This window comes from Varanus komodoensis, unplaced genomic scaffold, assembly GCF_004798865.1.
Source record: "Varanus komodoensis strain SLA01 unplaced genomic scaffold, ASM479886v1 scaffold20_1, whole genome shotgun sequence".
NCBI classification, from domain to species: domain Eukaryota; kingdom Metazoa; phylum Chordata; class Lepidosauria; order Squamata; family Varanidae; genus Varanus; species Varanus komodoensis.
This window is the reverse complement of record NW_025335587.1, coordinates 5335850-5358712: the sequence shown is the minus strand read 5'-3', so window position 1 is coordinate 5358712 and position 22863 is coordinate 5335850. Positions and strand designations below refer to the sequence as shown.

The 22863-nt window shown below is 43.5% G+C and overlaps 2 protein-coding genes across 2 annotated transcripts in view; one reads left to right on the top strand and one right to left on the bottom strand.

The window, feature by feature from the left end:
* Positions 1-15186, bottom strand: part of LEXM (lymphocyte expansion molecule) — a 28403-nt gene extending 13217 nt beyond the window's left edge. Inside the window, exons 1-5 of the mRNA XM_044430306.1 lie at positions 14976-15186; positions 7810-8078; positions 6709-6796; positions 4093-4263; positions 3390-3512 (exon numbers count right to left, since the gene is read on the bottom strand). Of these exons, the coding sequence (XP_044286241.1) occupies positions 3390-3512; positions 4093-4263; positions 6709-6796; positions 7810-7859 (432 nt within the window). The 5' untranslated portion in view covers positions 7860-8078; positions 14976-15186. The remainder of the gene's footprint in view (positions 1-3389; positions 3513-4092; positions 4264-6708; positions 6797-7809; positions 8079-14975) is intronic.
* Positions 10206-22594, top strand: TTC22 (tetratricopeptide repeat domain 22). Its single transcript, XM_044430304.1, has 7 exons — positions 10206-10763; positions 14993-15048; positions 18002-18117; positions 18475-18593; positions 19782-19943; positions 20556-20708; positions 21612-22594. The coding sequence occupies exons 1-7, from the start codon at positions 10206-10208 to the stop codon at positions 22140-22142; spliced, it is 1695 nt and encodes a 564-aa protein (XP_044286239.1). The 3' UTR covers positions 22143-22594.
* Positions 22595-22863: the final 269 nt, after the last annotated feature.

Here is a 22863-nt window from a genome sequence, read left to right as displayed (position 1 = left end):
TTCTGGCAGGGTGCCTGTGATAACAGAAGCATGCAGTGGGTGGAGGTTTTCCCAGCATACTGAGGGGAGAAATTCCTATGAGCATTGAGCAAAAAGCTGGGCACTTTCAGCATGGAAAGCAGATTAAGAGGCAACACAATAGCCATCCCCACACTGAAGAGCTATCATGCCATAGGTGGGCAAACTTGTTCTCGGTTGGTTCATGAGCAGGACCCAAGAGGGCACAAACTTCAGGGAAGCAGTTTTCACCAAAACATGAGGAGAAACCTTCTAACGGTAAGGCCTGCTCAACAGTGGAACAGACTGGCTCATGGTGGCCATTTGGCAGAGGCTGGGTCAGCTTTTTTGCTGTAGTCTCCTATAAGCAATGTAGAGCTTGCATTGAGCAAAGGGAGGAAGCTGGATTAGTTTATCTCCAAAGTTATTTCCAGTTATGCTTCTTTGTTAGGAAAAGCTGCAATTGCTGGACTTCTTGTTACACAGACACCTTTCTAGGAGAGATGTAGGGAGCTGACCGCCAGAGGAACTTGCTGTTTTCAGCCATGGGCACTTGAGCTGGTTCTTTTCCATAGTTTGCTTCCTGTCGTCTCCAGCAAGGGAAGCAGAAGAACTTAAGAGCACAAGAAAAGCCCAGCTGGATCAGACCAAATGTCCATCTAGTCCAACACTCTGTATTCAGGGTGGCAGACCAGTTGCCGCCGGGATCCCTCAAGTAAGATGGGTGCAAGGCCTCCTCCTGCCCAAGCTCTCAGCAACTGGTGTATGCAGGCATGTCACTGCCGGTAAAGGAGGTAGCACATAGCCAGCAAGGCTAGTCACCACTGATAGCCCCCTCCCTCATTAATCTGTCCAATCCCCTTTTAAAGCCATCCATATTGCTCTCCATCACCACTTCCCATGGCAGGGAATTCCACGGTTTAACAGTGAAGAAGCTGTGTGAAGAAGCACTTTTTAAACATGTCCTAAATCTCCCACCAATCAGCTTCAACAGCACAGACTGCTGCAGATAGAAAATGGGCTGTATATTCTCTTATTTCCTTCCAGAGTAAAAGGATGCTGGGAGAAAGCACCCCTCAAGTCCAGAGCTTCCAAGGATCATTCAGTCATCCAAGGACTTGTATCACTATGGCAACAGTGAGGGGGAAATCTGGCTTTCCGGAGCATATTAATATAGGACAGCCTTCCCCCAGCCTTCCCCTTGAGTTGTGTTGGACTACAGTTCCCATCATGGTTCGGAATCAGGGGACTGCAGTCCAAAGCATTCAGATGACACCAGGTTCAGAAACGATGAGCACACCTAGAAGTCGAAAGCAACTAAACGGCATGTAAAATAAGGGTCTGGAGCAATTCCTTTGCAAAGAAAGATTTCAATATCTGGGATAGTTTAGCTTTGAATGAAGGTGAATGAGCAGAGACATATCAGTTCTATCTAATAATATGTGTGGTCCCGTGGACGTAATTAGAGACATTTTTCCTTCTCTTTCATAGTACTAGAACTTGGAGTCCTCCCATGGAGCTCCCTGGTAGGAGATTTAGGTCAGATAAAAGTATTTCTTCACACAGCACATAGTTCACCTTCCCTGAAATGTAGTGATGGCCACCAGTTTGGATGACTTGGCAAAGGGAGCGCTCATAGAGGACAGGCCTGCCAAGGGTTACGAGTCCTCATAGCCATGCAATGCCTTCAGTATCAGAGGCACTACACACACTTAGGCGCACTGGGTGCTGGGCGGGTTTCCTGGGGGAACAGGCTGGCCCCTATGGGGACAGAATGCAGGACTGGGAAGACTTCGCTAAGATCCAGTGTGGCTGTTTGTGTTGAGTGCAACCTGAAAACATTCCCAGGCATTCTGGATATGAGTTCAGAATCAGCCTTATCATATAATTAAGTATATTGTAATGCAGGATAGTTTGGAGGTCTGGATAGCTTTCTAAGCCAACAGATTGACAGCAATAATATGTTGTTTTTCAGCTACTAATCCACTGTGAGTCACTCTTGTTTCATAAATGCTGAAGTCAAGCATATTTTTTGAGAATAGGGGACTACTAAACTGTCAGTTCCGTATTTCCACCTCCCAGATTCACAGAGAGTAAAGGACGTGCGTGTGCAGCTTTACATTAGCGTTGCTGGATTCGCAGCCCATTGCCATGCCAACTCTTCTTGTTCAACATCAAAACCCTCCCTTTCCTTTCCTGCAGTTCCGACTCAGTAGCCTTTCCCAGCTAAGATTTTACATGAAGAGTAGGAATTTTCCGATTTTTATCTCAGGATTGGGCAACCCATGGGCCTGAAGGCGGTATATGGCCCTCTGTCTTATTTCATAAAGGCTGGAGGGAGAGAAAGAGGGCGGGTGGGTGAAAAATGGGGGGGGTCCCACTTGCTGGGAAAGAAGAGGGAGAGAGAAGGGATGCAAAGTATTCCAGCCTCTCCCTCTGCCTGGACATAACGATGGTTCCGTGATACTGAACTCCCTGCTGCTTAACCCTATAATATACCACTTGAAGATGCAAAGATGCTTTCAGGGGCCAATTTTCTCAGCATGTCTGTAATCCCCCAAACTTGGAATTTATATGCATCCAGTGCAAAGTGCGGGGAGAGGCAGAAGTGATCTTCGCCTTGCTGTCTGCAGTTTCATTAGACATCCGGCTGCTGGGCATCACAGAGGAAGGACAGGAAGCTGGAGCAGCTTTAGGATACCTCGTATCCTAGTCATCCCAGTCTCTCCTCCTTCCTGTCCCCCAAGCACCTCCTCATTACTCCTATCCCAGGTCACTTTCCCAGCCCCAGAGATTCTCTGCATGCCTGTTGCAAGGGGGTACCACCATGCACCATGTTTTGGATGCATCGATTTTCTTCCCATCAGCTTTCTTCACTGTCCAGCTTTCTCACCCATAGATCGTTATTGGGAATACAATAGTTTGGATGATCTCCAGTTGATCTCCACTTGGTCATCGGTGAAAGAATTTATTTAACTGGCTGTAATAAAATATTGCCCCTATTAGGACAATTTGATGAACCATGTTCAGGTATTGTATCAATCTTGCTCAGGAAATACTATCTTTCACATAAGATCCCAAACTATTTTCCGTTGCATGTACGCACTATAAGGCTTTGCTTTGGATCTCACACTAGGCTGCTATAGTTTAATTATGGATGTCCTAAAAGGACCAATTTAACTGATCTGTGTTGTGAAGACCACCAGGCTGTCTAACTTCGCCATCCTGGTGTGCTCCAGATGTGCTGGACTACAACTCCTGTCATCTTGGACAGAAGAGACATTGGCCTGGAGTTGAGAACAGTTGTAGTCAATCACATCCAGGTTACTCCAGACTTTTTGTTCTTTTTAATGCTTTTAATTGTTCCAGCAAGGATAGACACCAAGACATACCCTGATATGATCTTTGAATCTCACTTCTCCAGTATCACATATTCCTCTAATACTGCATGGCCGTCTTTTTTGGAGTTCCAGAAAATCTGTGTGGTTGTAAGTTCCAGGGCCCAGTTTTTCTTTCTTGGAGAGAAAGAGAGCACATGAAAGTAGGGTTGACGGTTGACCTCCAGCCACAAGGGAGGATGAATAGATCACAAGTAGGGTTACCTAGTTAATTTCACCAACAGCAACATCTCAGATATATATGGAGTCCCAGCTTGAGCTGAAATAGGAGGAATACTGACATGGTTTGCCACTCCCCTCAGAATTCTCTGTTGTCTCTGAATGTAGCTGCAGTCCTTACAGTAGCTGGGAGGAATCACTGTTCTCAACAACAACATGCTGTTCCCTGCCGTAACACAAAGTATTTGGGGCATCCTTGTCTTGCATGGGATATTAAGCTTTGCAAAGCTTCCAAGTGAAGAGGAAGCCTGCTAGAAAAGTTTTGCTGATATCGATCAACATGCTAGGCTGACTCTGCCCTCTCCTTGAGGCATGGCTCTGGGACCTTTCAAGATGAATCCCTGCACTTCAAAAGTTATCACTGCACCACTGGACATACCAGCTCCTGTCCATCACTAAATTGGAGGCAAACTGACTCCCACTATTGGTCCTAAGAACTGCTGAGACATAGTAAAAAAGATTGAAGCCAAACACTCACCAGAGCCTTTTCTCTGTGGAAGATATCCTTAAAATTAAAATGCGGCATTTGGGTGAGTCTGGTTGCCTCTTGTGCCTTTGCCCAACTAGACGTTGACCTCCTTTTTTCCCAGTCTGTAGAACTGAACCCGCCATAGTCCGTTCTGTAGGTGCCTGGTCCTAATTTTCGATTCTAAAAGGAAACATACCATTAATTTGTACAGGGTTACTTGTTTCTGCTATTGTTTGTTCTTTTTGATTTTTGTTTTTTATGCAAAGCTACAATTCCTTCAAAACACAGCATAATCAGGTTCAGAGTCACCATTGGAAAAAGCAAGAGGATATCCAGTGTTCTCCACCAGGTTCCTTGCAGCTGTTTGCTGGACTACAACCTCTATGAGCCCCAGACAGCCTGGTCAATGATCAAGGATGATGGAGGTTGTTGTCCAAAACATCTGGAAGACACCAGATTGAAGAAGACCACTGTGGTCAAGCAAACAGCTTGCTCTGTTTCTCTTTAGAAGTGGTTGTTATCTGAAAGTGCCTTTGTATGTCTGAACTGCTTTATTTCATTAAAAATCCACATCGCCAAGGCGATGGGAGTCATCCCCTATCCCCATGGTGGGGAAGTCATGACCATGTCCATGTCTCACATCTTAAACCACGAACAATATATACCAGCAGGAGGAACAAAAGGCAGCTTTCCAATATAGAGTGGGGAAGCATAGCTGTGGGGATAGCAACAGGGGATCTCCACAATGTATACCCTATTCATTATTGAAAATGTGGGCTACGATGCTTGGTCCCTTGGAGGGTGTTCTTGCATTCCTAGGATAGTTTGGCTCCCCACAGGGGGGCATGAAGGCAGGTCCTTTTAGGAAGGGGATATCTGACCCCAGGTGCGTGTTCTCAGAGATTTTGTCCATCAGGCATTTATTGTATGCTTATCTCTCCTCACTCACCATTGTTTACAGGCTCTTTAGACAAGATTGTGACTCTCCAGTTTCACTTCTTTTTTAATGAGTTCTTTCTTGGGGGGTGGTTACAGTAGGGAAAATGGAGTGCTATTCATAAAAGTGATAGCATACTGATTTTCCTACTTCTGTAGTTGCATTATTCAACAACTACTGAAAGGCAGGAAAGGAAAAGCTTTTTGTGTAGCGAGCTTAGACCTCAATTCTGTGACAAACCTAAAGTAGATGTGGTAGATTAATAGTTTTTCATATAGAAAAGCTCTCAGCCTTTGTGGAAATATCTTGTCCCTTAGCAGGAGCTCCAATTCCATAGAGGCAAAAGAATCAGCAGTTTCCAAAACTCAGTCCCCTCAACACAGGGGTTGTATACCAGCTGTGTATCTGGCACACATAATTTTCGTTGAAGGGGAACTATAAAACAAGAGAAGAGGGCAAATGCCATTCTTCCTCTACTATGACTGCATAAGCCCACGAAGGTTGTAGATATTTTGGAGCTTCCAACTTTAGAGCTTCCCCTACTCTCCTTCCCAATAGGACTGTTCTGCCCTTATACACTTCTTACTACTTTTAACTTAGCCTAATATCATCAAATCCCTCTCTTATTTTGCAGAAGCTGAAGAGAGAATGTGCTTCCCAAAAGCTCACTTGTATTTTTGAGACTTGAGCATATATTTAAAGATTCTGTACATTTTATACAGATGCCTTCCACCTCTTATCCAAGGAGAAGAAAGATTCCACTCTTTCCATTGGGAAACATAGGTGGTGGGTGATGCCACAAAAGGAATGAGTGAACAAGAGGAAGGGATGAGCATGTTGTGGGGTACTGGAAGGATCACCAAGCAACTTTTGAAAGCAAACCCAAAGGGAAAACTCAAAAGATGTTCAATGTGACCTGAGAAGGCTCAGAAGCCACAAACTCTTGAAGGTCAGTTGGAAAAGGAATACAGACACCAGGAGGCAGGTGGAATGGAGTCCTGGAGAAGACATGACAGACTAGCTGGCTGGAACCTTAAATGGGAACACTTATCAGAATGTGAAGAATACATTGCACCATTTTTCACATAGAAAAGCCAAGCTGCAGTGCAGGGATGGGAAACTTGTGGCTTACAGCATCATTCACTGTTAGCTATGCTGGATACGGCTGATGGCCACAGGTTGCCCACTCCTGCCTGCAACCAAGGATGAAAGCCTCTGTAGGCTATGGCTCTGTGAATGGGTTCACACATATGAAATGCAAGGCAGCTAGTCTATAGGTGGAAGGGTTGTAGCTCAGGGGCAAAGCATCTGCTTCGCATACAGAAGGTCCCTGCTTCAAATCCCAACTTTTCCCTACTGGGAAAACTCCTGCCTGAGACCCTGTCTGCCCCACTGGCCCTGTAATGCGGGTCTAGAGGGACCCATGTTCTGCTCTAATATAAGGCAGCTTCCGAAGTTCTTAACTGGCCACACAAGCAAGCTACTAAATAAACCACGTGACATCACAATCGAGAACTATAAGAGACTGACCATCTTGGGAAATTGCCAGTATGGGGGCGGGGGTGTTCTTGGTGGCTAATACCATACACAGAACATGTTTTATTGCATGCACTCTTTCTAATTCAAGCAGATTATAGTAAATCCAAGGAATCCTTCCACTTTGGGCATATAGGATGCACTGAACTCACCAAGTCTGAACAGATGACCTTGGAGTATGGAGCCTGCAGAAAGGTATTGGGCTTCTTGACATCTGGATAAACTGCTGACACGTCAAATCTAGACAGAGGAATATACAGAGAGCTGAAGGATGGCTTCTGTTGCCATGTGAACAAATGTTATTTAGTACCAGCACTTGCAAAAACAAGTGTTGATGCTTTAGGCATGAGACAAGACTAGGTGTGGTAAACTGGGGAAGCAGGATACAAGCTCACTTAGGCTTCTTGTTTGGTATGAATACAGTATTGTTTCACAAACTAGAGGAAGGGCAGGCAGCTTGTGGGCCTACAGAAGCGTGGACCTACAATTCCCATCAGCATAGCCAACGGTGAAGGATGATGAATGTTGCAGGCCGACCAAATTGCCGACCCCTGCTGCTTCCAGATGTCATTGGAGCCCACCCCCAGTAGGTCAGTGCAGCGGGGCAACTGGAGCTGTGGTCCATGGGGAGGGCACAGTCAGGGGTGGCTGCATGGGGGACTGGCAAAGACTAAGCTCTGGTGGATCCTAGAGCCTTCCCTGAATGACAGGAGCTTTCCAATCACAGGATGGCCCAACTGGACCCAATTCTCTATTTCTTGATTACAGTGTGATATAAGCAGGAGAAAAATGAGGTTCTTAGGAAACGGGAGAAAGTAGAAGGACACAGGCCAAACAAACACAGTGCTTTTACTACAAGAATGAACAGTTTCACTTAGTATGCATAGTATGAGGAATAGATAGCAAACCATGTATAGATTGACAGGCACATACTTGATTGCCTGCATATTGATTTTTTGTTTGTTTGTTTGTTTTGCTTTTTCTGTGAGGGGGAAAGAGAGGGAGAGGCCTGTATTTGTCTGAATTTCTTTATGTGTCAATCCACATGATCCCTCCAAATTTCAAATCCATGGTGATTGATTTGTGTGGATTTAACAAGAACACAAGTATGGGAAACACAGCAACTTCTTTTCTAAAGTACAAAGTGCTTGCAGTTTTCCTGGCTGCCTGGGAAAAGCAGGCTCCGCGCACCGTGAGAATCTATAAATCATTGATTTTTTTAACCAATTGAATCCTGCTGAAATTGCCTTTACCTGGCTGTTTGGCTCCAAAACGGGGCTCCGCTGAAGCCCTTTGGTTCCATCCTCCATCCTCTGGTGCCTGGAGCAGAAGAAACAGAACTGCACTCCTCATTGGAGACTGCAGTGGAGAATAGATCTGGAATTTCACTGCTATGACAACATTAGACGCTCAAGCTTCTGTTTCCATGTGCCCGGCAGGGGCAGGTCTTCTGGGAAGGTTGCCATATGCTCACAAGGGCTTGTCAATGCTGCAGGCACCTGTTGTGGCACACTGTCAGATCCTGGATGGAAGGAAAAGGACATTGCTAGGGATTAGGAAATTCCTTCATCCTAAGGGCCTAATTCATTTAGGAGAAGCTCCTGGGAAACACATTATAACAGTGGCTAGGACCAGAGGCAAAAGGGGTGTGACCCCCCCCCCAAAAAAAGAACTTTGTAGTGTAAAGCTCTTGCTGCCAGAAACAAAGCTGTAAGAGAATGCAGGAAAAACAGCACTGAAGGTGGGAAACTGCCAAACAATGGAAGAAAAGAGAGTAGCATGAGGGAAAGGGAACAGAGAGGGTCTTTGGAGGAACTCCGGATGGCTGGAATGGGGTTTCCGGAAAGGCTGGATTGGCTCTTGGATCCAAGGTTCCCCACTGCTGCACCGGTCCCTAGAAGCAACAGGTAAAAAATTTGTTTGGTTCCTTTTTTCTAAGAACACAGCCAACTCTGCAAGTTTCACCATCAAGGCAGCAGAAATAACTTCTGCATAGCATTAGCTGAATGTGGAAGAAGCAGTGCTGACCTATTTGTCCCACCAGGTTTGACTGCCGAGATCTGGAAAGTCAGTGTTTGAATGGCCAGGCATTAATGATGCTGAACTGTTGCTGCCTGCTCTTTTTCTGACGGCCTCTTAATCTTCAATAGCTCTGCAGCAGGCAGGCGCACACTCCATGCTGGGAACGGTTTTACTGTCTGAATTTGGCCAGTGCTGTTGAGTGTTCATTTTGTTTGGTTTGTTTTTTGATAAGGATTTATCACATTTCTTCATAAACAGTGCAGAGAACTTGTGACTTTAAAAATCTGAAGGCAGGATAAAGCAAAACTCTCAGGTTGCTCCATCCCATCCCTCATCTGCTTTTCGGGTTGTCATCACATTTCACAACTGAGGCCTTTACAGCCCACATAAGAGGATCAGGTGTGCAGGCTGCTGCCCTTCCAGCACTCCAAGGCAGGCGCAGGCAATGTGGTTCCCATGGAGACTAGTGTGCCCACTCCCCAGACAACACTTCAGAAGTTGCCAACCCTTACCGTCCCACTTAAGAAGAATAAATGCATGTTCTTAGTAGCAGATGGAACTGCTATGGAATATGCCTGCTGCAAACTGTGGGTTCCAAGGAGTTGTTTAGCATGTTGCGGCTCAGATCTCATCTCTGAGTTTTGGGAAGTTTGCTTACTCCATGGCAGTCTTTTTGAAGTGATTCCCAAGGCAATTTCTCAGATTGCCAAATATGCTGACAGGCTGCTGCAAAAGTGATCAAACCCTGCTCTAAAGTGTCCATTTTTGCAATACTTGTATTAATGTACATATGCAAGAATAACAGTCTTGTGCACCTTAAAGAGTAATGGATGTATTATGGCTTAGATTAGACTCTAATCCATGGATTAGAATGCAAGCATTATCCTAAATGTTGCCAGTATGTCTCTTTGGATGTGTGCACACACATACCCAGTTGTTAGTCTTCAAGATATCTCAAACTCTGGATTCCCCCTGAGAATTCTTGATGCACGTGTCTTAATGTTCATTGTGAAAGTCATGCAATGTTCACATTCTTCTAGAATGTTGAAATTGTACCTAAAATCTCAAGCCAATCACTATATATTGTGTACATTTGCTCCAGGCTATTTATTTGGGAAGGCCCCTAAACAGTGTAAAAGTAGATTTAACATTCATACACTTTAAAACAGGCTTATTCACAGAATAGTTGGATCAGAAGGGGCCAAGAAGGCCATTGAATCCAACCCCCTGCTAGTGCAGGATCCCAATTACACCATCCTGATCAAGATATTCAAGGGATATCCATGCACTGGGTGGCATTCCAAGTCATGCTGGCCTGCAGCTTATTGGCCAAAAAGGATCGCTTCAACAGGCCTGGGCTGCCTCTGCCTTGTGTGATTCACTGGGCCAATGATAGCCTTGAAGCAGCAGGTTGGCTGTGGAATGACAAGTGCTTTTCTCCGCTCCTCCCTTTTCAGACACCGCGTGAATTGGCAAAACCAGAAATGCAAGTAAAGAAAGAGGTGGAGGATATAGAAAGGCAAACAAAGTCAGAGGGCAAAGAGGGAAAAATAAACAGGAAAGCAACAACCGGGAAAGCGGCTTTTTGAGGAATCCTGAAATCGAAGACTGTCTTTCCCGTGGGGACATGGAAGAAACAGAAGTAGACATTGATACCCTTATCGACCAGATGGATTATATTCCTGGTCACTTTCACCTAGATATGAACATGAACTTTGAGTCCTCCACTGCAATGATTTTCCAGGGGAGAGATTTGAAGCTGAAACGAGAGAGCCTGAACTATGAATTAGAGTTTGAAACTGGCTCACAGCAAAATGCCGTCCGAAACCTCCTCGGCGTCTTTTCCTTTCACCTGGAAGAAGTGGAGCAAGCCAAGGAGATCTTCCTTCACATTTCTCTGGAGGACCCTGAAAATCTGAATGCCTGGGCCAACCTGGCTTTTGTTTATGACAAGCTGGCTGATGAGCAGGAAGTGGCTAAGTGCACCAAAAGCCTCTCTCGCTTAATGGGCTTGGATTTGGAAGAGCCCCTGCAAGGAGATCCCCAACTCAGGGCGGCCCGTTGCTTGGCTGAGCAGGGCTATGCTTACGCCTTTGATGTGGGGCTGGTGAACGAAGAGGAGAAGATGGAGAAGCTGACTGCAGGCCTCACGCTCTACAGTAAGGCTCTGGCTTATGGGAAGCAGGTAGGTAATCCTACCTTTTGAGGTTACTTGCTGTTCAAAGGGGAGTACTATCAGGGCCAGGATGTGACTATAAACCTGTTTCTAGCAGTGATGTCTTATTGTTACTCTAGAGTAAGTTCAGGGGACCTGATCCAGATTGGGGCTCTAGGATGATGGGGTAGAGGGGCTTTTAAAATATGGCTTGAGGACCCTGCATCAGGGTGAAAACAAAATGGCTGTTGAATGCTCAGATAAAACAGTCCTTCCAGCCAGCTGTCCTCCAGGTGTTTTGGGCCTCAGTTCTCCCCAGTTCCAGCTAGCAGTGGCCAATGGTCAGGAATGCTGGGAATTGTAGTCCAAAGTATCAGGTTGGGAAAGCCTGATCTTAGAGAGGCAGAATAGACTGAAGACTAGACGGATACATACATGCACCTTCCTTCCCATTTTCTGCTTCAGGAGCTGCACTATACCTACCTTCTCCCTGGAAATGTTGCAGAAACCTGGGTGCAAAGTTTCATTTTAAGTCAGTGTGGTTCTTCTGTAAGGCAGCTTGGAGGAAAGGGGAAGGAAGAGGCGGGAGCAGCAGCAGAACAGCGAAGAGCAGGAGCAAGCCTGCAAGCATTCTGGCACAGGCTGCTAAGCCCTTCTCCTCCTAGATGTTTGGGTAGCAGGATGAAGTTTCTGTCTGCCATCCAGCGTGATGAAGGACCTCTGGTGCTCAGATAACGGGTCTGTGTCTGGCAGAATTGGTCTGCCAGCAGGAGGAAACTACTGGAGAAAAAGATGCCACATAATCCCAACTGCACCCCCTTTTGGCCCCTCCCGAAGCTAGTCGTGAGGTTTGGGGGACCGTCCAGAGGGGACCTGGAGATCACGCAGGAGAGCACAGGCGGTAGTCCTGTTGTACAAATGAAAGTCCCATTGTGTGGCTTTGGCTCCAAGCCAATGCACATGCATCTCTATCACTAATCCGCTTAGCTGCCTCTGCCTCCCTTTCTCCTTCTAGAGCAAGGGGCAGGTCGTACTGGGCACCCAAAGCCCTCAGGGAACTGAGACAAGCTTTTCCCATTAAGAGCCACACCTTCAGTCAAAACACCCATTGGTGCCCACCATGCATCTAGTCCTCCACCAGGTTGAAATTTTTTAGGTTGAAATTTTTTATAGTCCTCCACCAGGGGCATGAGAAAAATGTGCAAAGTAAGGCAACAGCATTCAAGTGAAAGTGGATCCTATTTAGAAAATAGTTTTGGGACAGGGATCTTAGAATCTTCTGATCTGCCCTGTGAGGCATGTCTGTCCTGCTTCTTCAGTGCCCCAATCAGTAACATCCAGAGTGAGGTTCTCTACCGTTTGGAGCCCCTGGGCACATTTGGGCCTCTGAGAAACTACTGCATGTGCCATCACAAAATGCCTCCCATGGAGGATGTGCCTACCCACAGGGGTTGGCTAGGAAAGAAGAGAGTGGAGGAATAGCAAGGCCAGAGGCTGGAGAGAGAGGGAACAGAAAGATTTGCCTCCTGGTCCATCCAGTCTTTTTCTGTCCAGCAGGTCTTTGCATGCCCAGTCGCTCTCCACTCCTAACCCCTGCCTTACTCTTTCTTCCCGAGTCATCCTGCCATTGCTCTGAACATCCTGTCTCTATCTAGCCACACAATTTCTCTCCCTTCCTATTTATTATTACACATTCAATGAATATTCCACCTCAATAGTCCTGCAGGAGTCTCTGAGTGGTTCTGAGTCACATTCCTAGCCACTAGCTTCACCCTTTCACTTCCTTCCACCCTCTGCTGTGCCCTCACTTCCAGTCCACTGATCAGCTGCATGTTCAGGAATGGGAAGGACAACCTGGCATGCTTTTTTCTTTTTCTTTTTCAATTAAAATTGTATTTTGAAAGAGGCAGGAGTGAAGCTTGTGCAGACCTTCGGACTCCATGAGCACCACATTGGGGACCCACTGTAAAAAAAAGTCCGGAACTCAGTATCTTGCAAGCTCCATGTGGTTCTTCTGCCCTTATTTTTCAATGCCTGGCCAATTATTGCAGGCATTGACTTTCAAGCTTGCAGAGAGCTGTGGTTAAGCACTTTAATATTGTTTTAAATTAGCTACATCTGTTTCTACTGCTGTTTACTTTCACTATTGTTGCTTATCTAATTTCTGTTTTTAGTGCTCAGTGTAACACTGGACACCACAAACCTCAGGCATTTTCTGAGAAAAATCTCCTCTGAAAAGCTTTGGCCCAGACACTGCAACGCCTCAGAAAACCATTTATGGCCTAGTCTAGTGACGTATACATATGCCATCCTATAGTCATTTAAGCCACTTCAGAGATGGCTTGTCTGATACACAATAGAAGGTGTTTTCAGAATAGGAGGATAATTAATTAATTAAACAATTATCTTCTGCCCTTCCACCAGCTGTTGGCTAGAAATGCAGGAGACTGATGCAGGGCGGTTCCATTCACAAAGCATGTGCTCTTCCACCACTAAGCTCTGGCTCCTCCTTCAGCAGCCCATCACATTAAAGGATCCAGTGCTTTAAATTGCTACCTGGCCCAAGCCTTCTGCCAAGTGAGGGTTTAAAGCCAAACGAGTAAGTTAAAAGGATTGAGTGGATAGATGAAATGTTGCCCTATTGAAAGCTGATCTTTTGAGGTGCCACACGTGTGGCGTTAACAAAGATCCCATTGTGACCCAACGGTGGTGGAATTCATATCTTTCATTTTTAGAGCACTGAAACCTTTCAGTACAGCAATAGCAAATGTCCCCAACCAAGCCCTGAATAACTCAAATACCAAGCCTCAAGTACCCATCCCTAATAGTTTTCGGTTTACTGATTAGCTGGAGGGTTTAATTATTATTATTCTGATCCCCTTAGCTCAAGCTGTCTAAACAAAGGTGCAACTTTCTGAATGCTGACTTTATAGCTGCCTGCATCAACAGACCACACAAAAAGCCAGGTGGATGGACTGGTACAAAGTTTGCGATAAGTAAAATGTTTGCCTTCAGGGGCTGGGCTATATTTATCTATAACTAAACTGTGAAGTCTCCAGATTTCTTCAGACTTGAAAGAGAATGGGGGTAGGGGTGGGAAAGGCATCAACATACCCATACCAAGAAACCTTTTTGAAAATAATAATTACCACTTTGAACTGCATAAAAATGTTGCTTGTCAACCTATTTAACTCAGAGCTTTTCGTAGGGAGGACACATTTTCTAGCTGGCTGCCATGCCCAATTCTTTGACTGACCCCAATTAAGAAATCTTAGGACACAACCTTGTGGAGGTTTGGACAGAAAAATGGGTTGGAACTCCCAGCTGGGACATGGCTGAGGAATGATGGGAATTGCAGGCCCTTTTTTGTCTGATGTTGTTGCATAGGATTGAAGCTTTAGTAATTTAATCATACAATTTGTAGTCAATTAAACTATTTGTTAAATATACATTCATTTTATCATATATCCACATAATGAAGAAAAAGAATGTTTTCTGGATCAGACTGCTCAGGTGTAAGTCCCACAATGTTTTTGTCAATAATTGTGTCTAATATGATGCATTTTGTACTTCATAATGGATATGCAAAAATGTGTATGTATTTTATAGCATTTTATTGGTGAATTGTATTCCAAAATTTTGAAAAGCACAAATGCAAAGAATAACCATGTTTCAGGTTGCGTAATGATTCAATAAGAATAAATTCCTATATGCAAGCACACTATTCAACATGCTGCCGATCAGCCAGCTTCATCTGATGTGAGAAAATAACTTCTGAAATTATGAGTTGTGTAATATTCAGCTACAAGAAAGAGACAGACTCCAGTTAAGTTGCAGCAAAAGCCAGAGTAATCAGCAATTAATGTAGCTTTACTGTAAAAAAGAATGCTTCAGACCTGTCTCAGTTTTTATTTTACTCGTTTTTAAATTATAGTTTTGGTTCTGACTTTATTTATTTTTTATTTGAATTGTGTAGTCTAACTGTATTTCTTTTATTTTATGCATTTTATGTAAGCATTTTGGTGTACAGTTATAGAAGAACAGAGTTTGACTTCACTGCACATGAAGTGGTTTTAGGACTGAGCTTATATCTAAGTTTTCTTGGTACAAATGCAGTGTTCTTCAAATATTACATAACTGTGCACATAAACACAGGGCTAAGCTGCTGGAATCCTTGATTCCATGGAACTTTTGTATCAAGAATGGTATTTGTAGGAAAGCAATTGCTGATTTTCTACTCACCTGGCTTTCTGTTTCAGATCCCACTGGAGGAGAGAAGAAGCTGGTACTTTTCTATGGCCACACTGCATATCAGGTGAGACAGGAATGTAGCCAGTGCGATGAAGTGGTTGGAGTGCTGGACTGGGACTTAGGAAATCCATGCTCTGGTCCCCACTTGGCCATGAAGCTCACTGCATGACTTTGGGCCAGTCACGGACTCTCAGCTTAAGCTATCTCACAAACTGGTTGTGAGGATAAAATGTAGAGGAGGATTATGTAGGTCACCTTGGTTTCCTTTTAGAAAAAAGGGTGGAATATAAATATAATAAATTATTATTGTGAGTAACAACAACAACAACAACTTTTTATTTAAGCATCATTTTAATTGTTAATATTATTTGCTTATTTTATCTTCCCAGGGCGACTTATTTTATATTGTTATTTCTTGTATTTTAATTTTATGTTGTGAGCCGCCCCGAGGCTTCGGTGAATGGGGTGGCATAGAAATGTTTTAATAAATAAATAATAAATAAATATTATTATTATTATTATTATTAATTAAAAACAGAGGGAAAACCATGGTCCGTAACTCCTTGCAGTGGAGTTAAAATGGCAGATTTGCAGCATAGAGTCCCCCTTGGGCTAGTCCAGTGCTCTAGCCCCACATTGCAGCTGTATAAATGTACAAGAGCTTCTAGAATGTCTAAGTCCAAGCTATATAAACGTGATGATAAAAAATAACTTTCAGATGCGCCAGTTAACAACCAAGAGAAGGTGCTGCATGAAAATCCCTAGCTATGGGCATCTCCTTCCCAAGGTTAATACTAGGCATAGGAGAGTGGCTGTTTGATCAGGAGCTTAACGTGGGAAAGAAAGCGTTGGACCTCTCCTCCTGCACGCTCTGATCTTACCAAAAACCACACACACCTGCTGTTAATTATCTTTTGCACAGACATGATTGCCAGTGTCCCATCCAGTTTGGATCTCAGATGCAAGAATTAAAATTCTCATAGACATACTCAGGTAATGAGAAACTGATGAATTCAAGTATTAAGTAAAGACTTGCTTCAGTCTGGTTTACCACTATCAGATGTACCACTATCTAATATCAGAGTAAAAAAATAGATGCTTAGCTGTAGGAGCAAAAAACAACACAAGACTGGTGGTATCTTAGCATTTAAGTTGCTATCGACCAGTTTGAGTAATTTAACTATACATCAACCACAGGACATAGGCAATTACTGATTTGGAATGGGCAAAATTATTGTAGAAGTTAACAGTTCTTACCACCTCCCACTATATTTCAGGATAGCTGTACCATATATATATTGTACTGATTGGCAGCCTGCTCTACAGAGCGCTTATGAACCAATCATCTATGGGTCAAAGGCAGGTACAGAAATCCTTTTTATCCTTTGGCTTTCCCAGCTATTTTATTTACTTATTATTTGATTTCTGTACTGCCCAAAGCTGAAGTTCTGAGCGATTTAGAACAATCCATTCAAACACCATCTAAAATGCACCACCACAATATATAAAAAACATTTTTAAATTACCATACAAAAAACTTAAACCACATTTAAATATAAAATTTTGATTAAATCTGATTGACCTGGATTAAAAACTAGCAAAGCTCCAACTGATTAAATGCCCTGAAGTAGAGGAAAGTCTTGACCTGGTACCAAAAAGATAGTAAAGTTGGCACTAGGTGGCTCTCATAATGGAGAAGCACCACTGAAAAGACTCTTCTTGTCACCACCAACCAAACCTCCCTAAGAGCTAACAATCAGAGGCAGGTCCCAGAGGTTGATTGTAGTGTCCAGGTAGTTGGGCCTTTCCTTCCATAAAGGACTGTTGCAAAATCAGAAACATTATGAATTGCTTAGTAATAGTAGTGGTAGTAGTAATAATAGTAATAATAATTGTATACTGCCCAAGTGGTGAATGCTCCTGATTTGTACACTGCCCAGCTGGCGATTAATTTGTGGTTTACAAATTATGGATCTCAGGATCCCAAACTAAAGGACAGGCTCAAAAACATCTTTCAAAATGGTATCACAGCTTAAAAAGAAACACTTGATCAATTGAACATACATACACATGCACACTGTTTAAGGTAAAGGTGATAGAACTCCTGCGCAGGACATCTAATCTGTTGTATTGTGACTCAGACAATGTATCATCAGCACAGAGGATCAGTTGGCAGCTCTGAGAACAGTGCTTTGGAAGCAGAGCCCTGTCATGAATCAGCAACGTCCAGGAGTTTGTCCACTGGGCCTTTCCACTTGTTGTCTCAAAGCGGACTGAAAGAGAGGGTCCCTTGGGCCAACTGTATGATTGAAGCCCTGATGAAAGATTTTGTTGCTGGAGATTCCAGGGAAAGAATCACACAAATCTAAAGCACTGTTCCAAATCCTTTCCTCTGCTCCTTTCCCCACCTTCTTCAGCCACTCCTCAGTGGAGCTCTGCTGGAAGAAACGTAGTTGGAGAAGGAGGTTTTGGGGAGAAGCACAGGTAGGGAAAAAGGGTCCACAGACTCTCTGATAGCTTCACGTAATAACTAAAGGAAACATATGCTTCAGTTTGATTTACCAGTCTGAATCTGTTGCAACCTGTGATCTTTTTATGTAGGACAAGTAGGTTTTTAAAAGCATTAATAACACCAATGTGTTATTAATCATCCAAAGTGTTCATGTATCAGTACAGGCAGTAGCGGTAAAAACACAGACAACAGCCAATGATAGAATGATGGATTTTTCTACAAGAGGCATTTCATGTGTACTTGTGATCCCTCAGAATGCAAATAACTTCTAACTTTCTCAGTTTCACAGCAGACCCAATCAGTCAGTTTCACCATTCTGCTTTAAAAAAAACCTGCCAGTATTTCCCTGTTTGCTATTTAGCTCTGGAACTAGAAATGCATGGCAAGCACTACAGAAAGAGGACAAATAGGTGGGGCTATGTGAAAGAAAGGAACAGATCGTACAATTCGATGCCTGTTCATATCAAACAGTGAATAATCATAGCAGTGCCCATCTTTGTTTCAGATTGGATGGGATGTGGATGAGCAAGGGTAACGACGAGGAAAAAAGGCTGTTGGCCTTCAACAGAACACTGGCGTTGCTCCAGCAAGTCCTGAAGTCCTCTAATCTGCATCACAAAGGTAAAAGGAATCACCCGTGCAGGTGCAGTGCGTGCATCCTATACCCTACAAAATGTCTGCGATCCAGCCGTGCATAGGCAGTCTATGTGTGCAAGTTCATGGCTCAGATTCAGAAAGACTATTTGTACACGCTCATTGCAGCTTTGGTTGCAGCAGCTCCCACACACACCCAACCAGGCGGGCTGCTCTTCAGGTTTAAATGTGGCTTGTTTCGCCCACCTGTGGGAGGAAGGGATCATAACAGTCAACTTAAGATGTATAATCTTCCCTTACATAGGCATAGAAATCTCCCTGGGATCTTGTCCACTATACCTCTCTAATTATCGTAAATTTTCTTCTGCCGTTCCTTCTGTTTAGCCTTGGCCTGGTGCTATCTTGGGATCTTACTAGAGAGGAAAGAATCATTCTCAGTGACTCCCATGGGTATTCATGACTGTGGTTACTCTTGGACTGATCCCCTCGACTGCTTTGGAAAGGTACAAGTGGATATAAATCTACCAAACAAATACATTGCTACTGAAATGTGGAAGGAGGGACCATTATTCAGTTTGTCGGGTGTTCCAAGATGCCTTCCTTTATCCAGATTGCTTAGGCTGTTGGGCAATATAGAATTATTGTTGTTGTTATTGTTATTTCAATTCTTGCAAATGCTTTGGGTCAAGACCTAAATATTACACTAAAGACTTGGCTAACAGCTACATCTCCACCAATTTTAACAGTTTGGGGGGTTCTGAATTTTATTGCCTCTTCTCCACCAGCATTATCAGCAACAAGGCACATGGGCAGTGCTGTGGAGCTTAGAAACACAGTGTCTACCCTCACAAAAGGCTATCTTCTTAAATGGAAGCTTGGCATGTTGTGAATTCTAAAATGAGCTTGGAGAATAGAAAAGGGGGCATGCATGTTGAAGGCTACAGTGAGGGATGGCTTTATTTCAATTTCTCTTGTATATACAAGTAGGAGAAGCACACTTCTTCATGCAGGTGATGCAGTTTAAAAGGGCATTTGCTATGCACAATTTTAAACACAAATAATGTTCCTAGAGGCTAAAACTTTGACCTAAATCTGGATAGCTCCACATAGTCATTCTTACCTATAAAGAAAGAAATATAGTAGATTTTTGAGAACTGGTTAAGCATTCCTCCAACCATTCTAGAATTGGAGGAATTGAAGAACATACCAAAAGTGCATCTCCAATTTTATAGAATTCCTGTAGAAATGTGGGTGTGGAACATTCCTAAAGAAAGCAGTCTAAACTTCTCACAGTGGACTCCTGAATTTTGGTTTAACTCTAACCCTATTCAGCAGAACTTACATCTGTGTACACTGTGATATCACTAAGGCTACAATCCTATATCCACTTGCCTGGGTATAAGACCCTTCAGCATCAGCTTCTGGGTAGACATGCATAGTAAGGGGCTTACCTGTTAAGCCAAGAGAAAGAATCTCCTTTTCACTCCTTTCCTTCCTGCCTAGAATAAGGGGCCACTAAATTTTCAGTAAAGATGATTATGCTTATCCTCAGAGGAGGATAACCTGTAGCTTTAGCCAGTCTGTAAATAAAAATAACCAAATACCTTTCTCCTGGTTATGACCTACTGATGGGAACAGTAGGTGGAAATTCACTAATGGAACCATGTCTTGTGAATTTGCTTGCTTTTAAGGCAATAGAAATGGCTAGAGACGGTCCTGCTGTTCTAAACCGCCTGGCAAAAATCTTCCACTTCCTTGGCAAGCAAGAGATGGCGATGGCAGTCTGCAACATGGCCTTAGATGTGCTGCCAGATCCAGTCCTTAACTGGCAGGCATACTGCATGCGCGCCAAGGTATGTCACCCACTTTCTCAGACTCTTCAAAATATGCACATACTCTGTGAGAGACCAGCATTGTTTTTTTAGTAGTTGCATTATATTAAGAAATTCGTTTTCATCATCCTCGTGCTTTCTAGCAGGATATTCAGGTTAATGTGTGCCACGGAGGATATGACTAATAATGGCTAATAATCATGATCACTATATCCCCTCTGGTATCAGAGGAGTGTGAATATGTGGGGAGCACAGGCAGGTGTGTCTGTCATCATGTCCTGCTTTTGTGGTTCCCAGCATGTTGGCAGCAGTCCGCAAGGGCCTTCTTATGCTTTTCTGTTGTCAGAGTTGCTATGCTAACTTGGACAGCCAGGAATCTATACCTGGGTTTAAAAATCTTCTTCCTTACGGCTTCCGTAGGGAGAGTATATCTTCAGGCTCAGATCTAACAGGTCTGTCTAACAGAACACGTAGCCATGGGGGTTTATGCAGCCAGTTTACCCAAATTAAAGTGCTGGTCCTTCAGCCTAGGATTATCTACTCGGACTGTCAGCAGCCACCTGAGATTTCAACAGAGTGGAACACAAAAAGTGGGGCAAAGAAGTCAAATGCACTAAACATGCTTATCTTTAGATGCTTATTAAACTATATTTGCGTGACTTGGAACGTGTGAAGATGGGATTGGGAGGAATGCCAGACCAGAGAAACCTCACAGATGCCAAAGCTGATCTGGAACATGTTGTGAAGGTACATCCATGCCTGAAGACTTACCTTGACCTAGGCCAGGTGAGAGAAAGCACCCCCCTCATCAAGTCCTTTTCACTGTTTTTGCTTCCTTATTTTATTTTATGGCTATAAAGACAATGCAGTGTTGTTATTCGGGCAGACTTTTAAAGGACTAGCCTGTGTTGATTTTAAAAAATCTTCTTGCTGCTTTTTTAAATGTATTCATTCATTAAGTTTAATTAAGAAAGGCAATTAAATTTAAAGCTTTCCATTAACAAATCTTTTCTTGGTGGCTTACACAGCAAAAGCAAAATAGATAAAATGCAACATAAAATAGCATATGCAGCCCTGTTCTAATATTAGGTAGTGACTCACTCATGGGTTCGTTTGGGGGGAGGAAGAAACGGGCGGAACCGTCTTGGACTACATATATCCTATGAGTCTTTTGTTCCCTTTGGCAATATAAAGCATCAACAGACACAGGCAGACAAGTTCTGCTGACCAGCTTACAGGACCAGCTCAAGGTGCTGCTTTAGACCCAATAAAGAACTGAAGCTGCCCTGGAATAGCTTGACTTGCCTCTCTGTATCCAAGAATCTACCACCTCTAATAAAGATTGCTGCTTTGAATATCCCCTGCTTACGTCTTCAAAATTTGGCAGGGCCTTCGCTACAATGGTTTTGTTATGGTGCAACTGTCTCCCGAGGCCCACTGGAGCCTACATGCACAAGCATTTGGGAGAAGATGCAAGATCTTCCTTTTCAGGAATGTATCTTATGAGATTACAATTACATTTAAAAATTATTCTGACTTGTGGTTTTGACCCATGAAAGTTTATCATTTTTGTTACATTTCCGCACAGTGTGAGCCAACTTGGTCCTTTTGATTACAAAACAGCACCTATATTTTTGAATAAATAGTGTGCAGTTTTGCTCCTCTTTCTTTTTCCTGCTCTTCTTTTAGGTATATTATTACATGGGAGTAGATGCCATGCAGGAACTCCTTGTTGTGGACGAAAACGCCCTGAACAGTGCCCTCATGTTCTTTGCTAAAGCCATGGAATTAGACTTGGGGAATGTCTTGCCTGAACTCCAGTTGCTGAAGGGAAAATGCCTTCGGATAAAAAACGAAGAGTTGGGTGCCATTGAATGCTTCAAGCAGGCAATAGAGCTGGATGGTGTAGGTTCAGTGTCTACAGAGAGTTTCCGGTGCTTAATGGAAATGCTGCTAACCTTGTTTAGTCAGGAGAAGATAAATATGGAGATGCTAATGAAAGAGGTGGAATTGTGGGTGAAGAAAGCTGAGGACAAATATCCACGGCAGCGGCTACAACAGGAGCTCAGGCTGGTCTGTCGTCACCACACAGCTGAAGTACTTGAGCTCTCCAAAGCCATGGTGACCGGAGGGAAGACCAAGCTGGTAAAACTGCTCCTTGAGACCATGAAGTGTGACTTTAACAAAGCTAAACTGAATGAACGCTCACTCTCCTTTTGAACAGCTGGATTCTCTCAGTCACGCATAAAACAGCATTTTTTGCCACACTGTTCCCTTGCAGTAATTCTGTTCTTCTCATTGTTTGGGTAAAGAAACTATTTTTTAATGAAATATAAAACATTTGATAACATTTATCAACATAACATGTTTATATTATAATATAAAACATGTAATAACATTTGATACTTTCTATGGTAAGATAGGCATCTTGTGACTTCTAGATATTTTGGCCTTCAGTTCCCATCATCCCTAGCCAGCATAACTACCCTCACATTGACTGGATAAATGCATGCTGCACTTCTGACTAATTTCTCAATGTCCTGAACAAAGGGTCCCTAGAGCATTAGCTCATGGAACCGATTGGAGGAGAGGCAGTCCCGGATTTAATCCCAAGTGGGTTGCCCATAAAATAGTATAATAGGTAATTCTTGTTAAACCAGCTGGAAACAGTGATTAGAGTGCTATCAGATTTAATAAGCATTTAAGAGGAAAATTGCAAAGAGGTCCAGCACAGTCACATTTGACTTCAAAAGAGGAAACTTTTCTCAATGAGGTAACTGGTCATAACATGTTGAAAGGAAGGGTCTAGAGGGCTAAATCACTTCCAAATGCTTGGCGATTGCTCAAAGCAATTTGAAGGGATTGCTCAAAACCTCAGTAATAGCTCAGATGCTAGGTATGCCACAAGTTAGGAAAGGTAGCCCAAAGTCCAAGGGGTCAT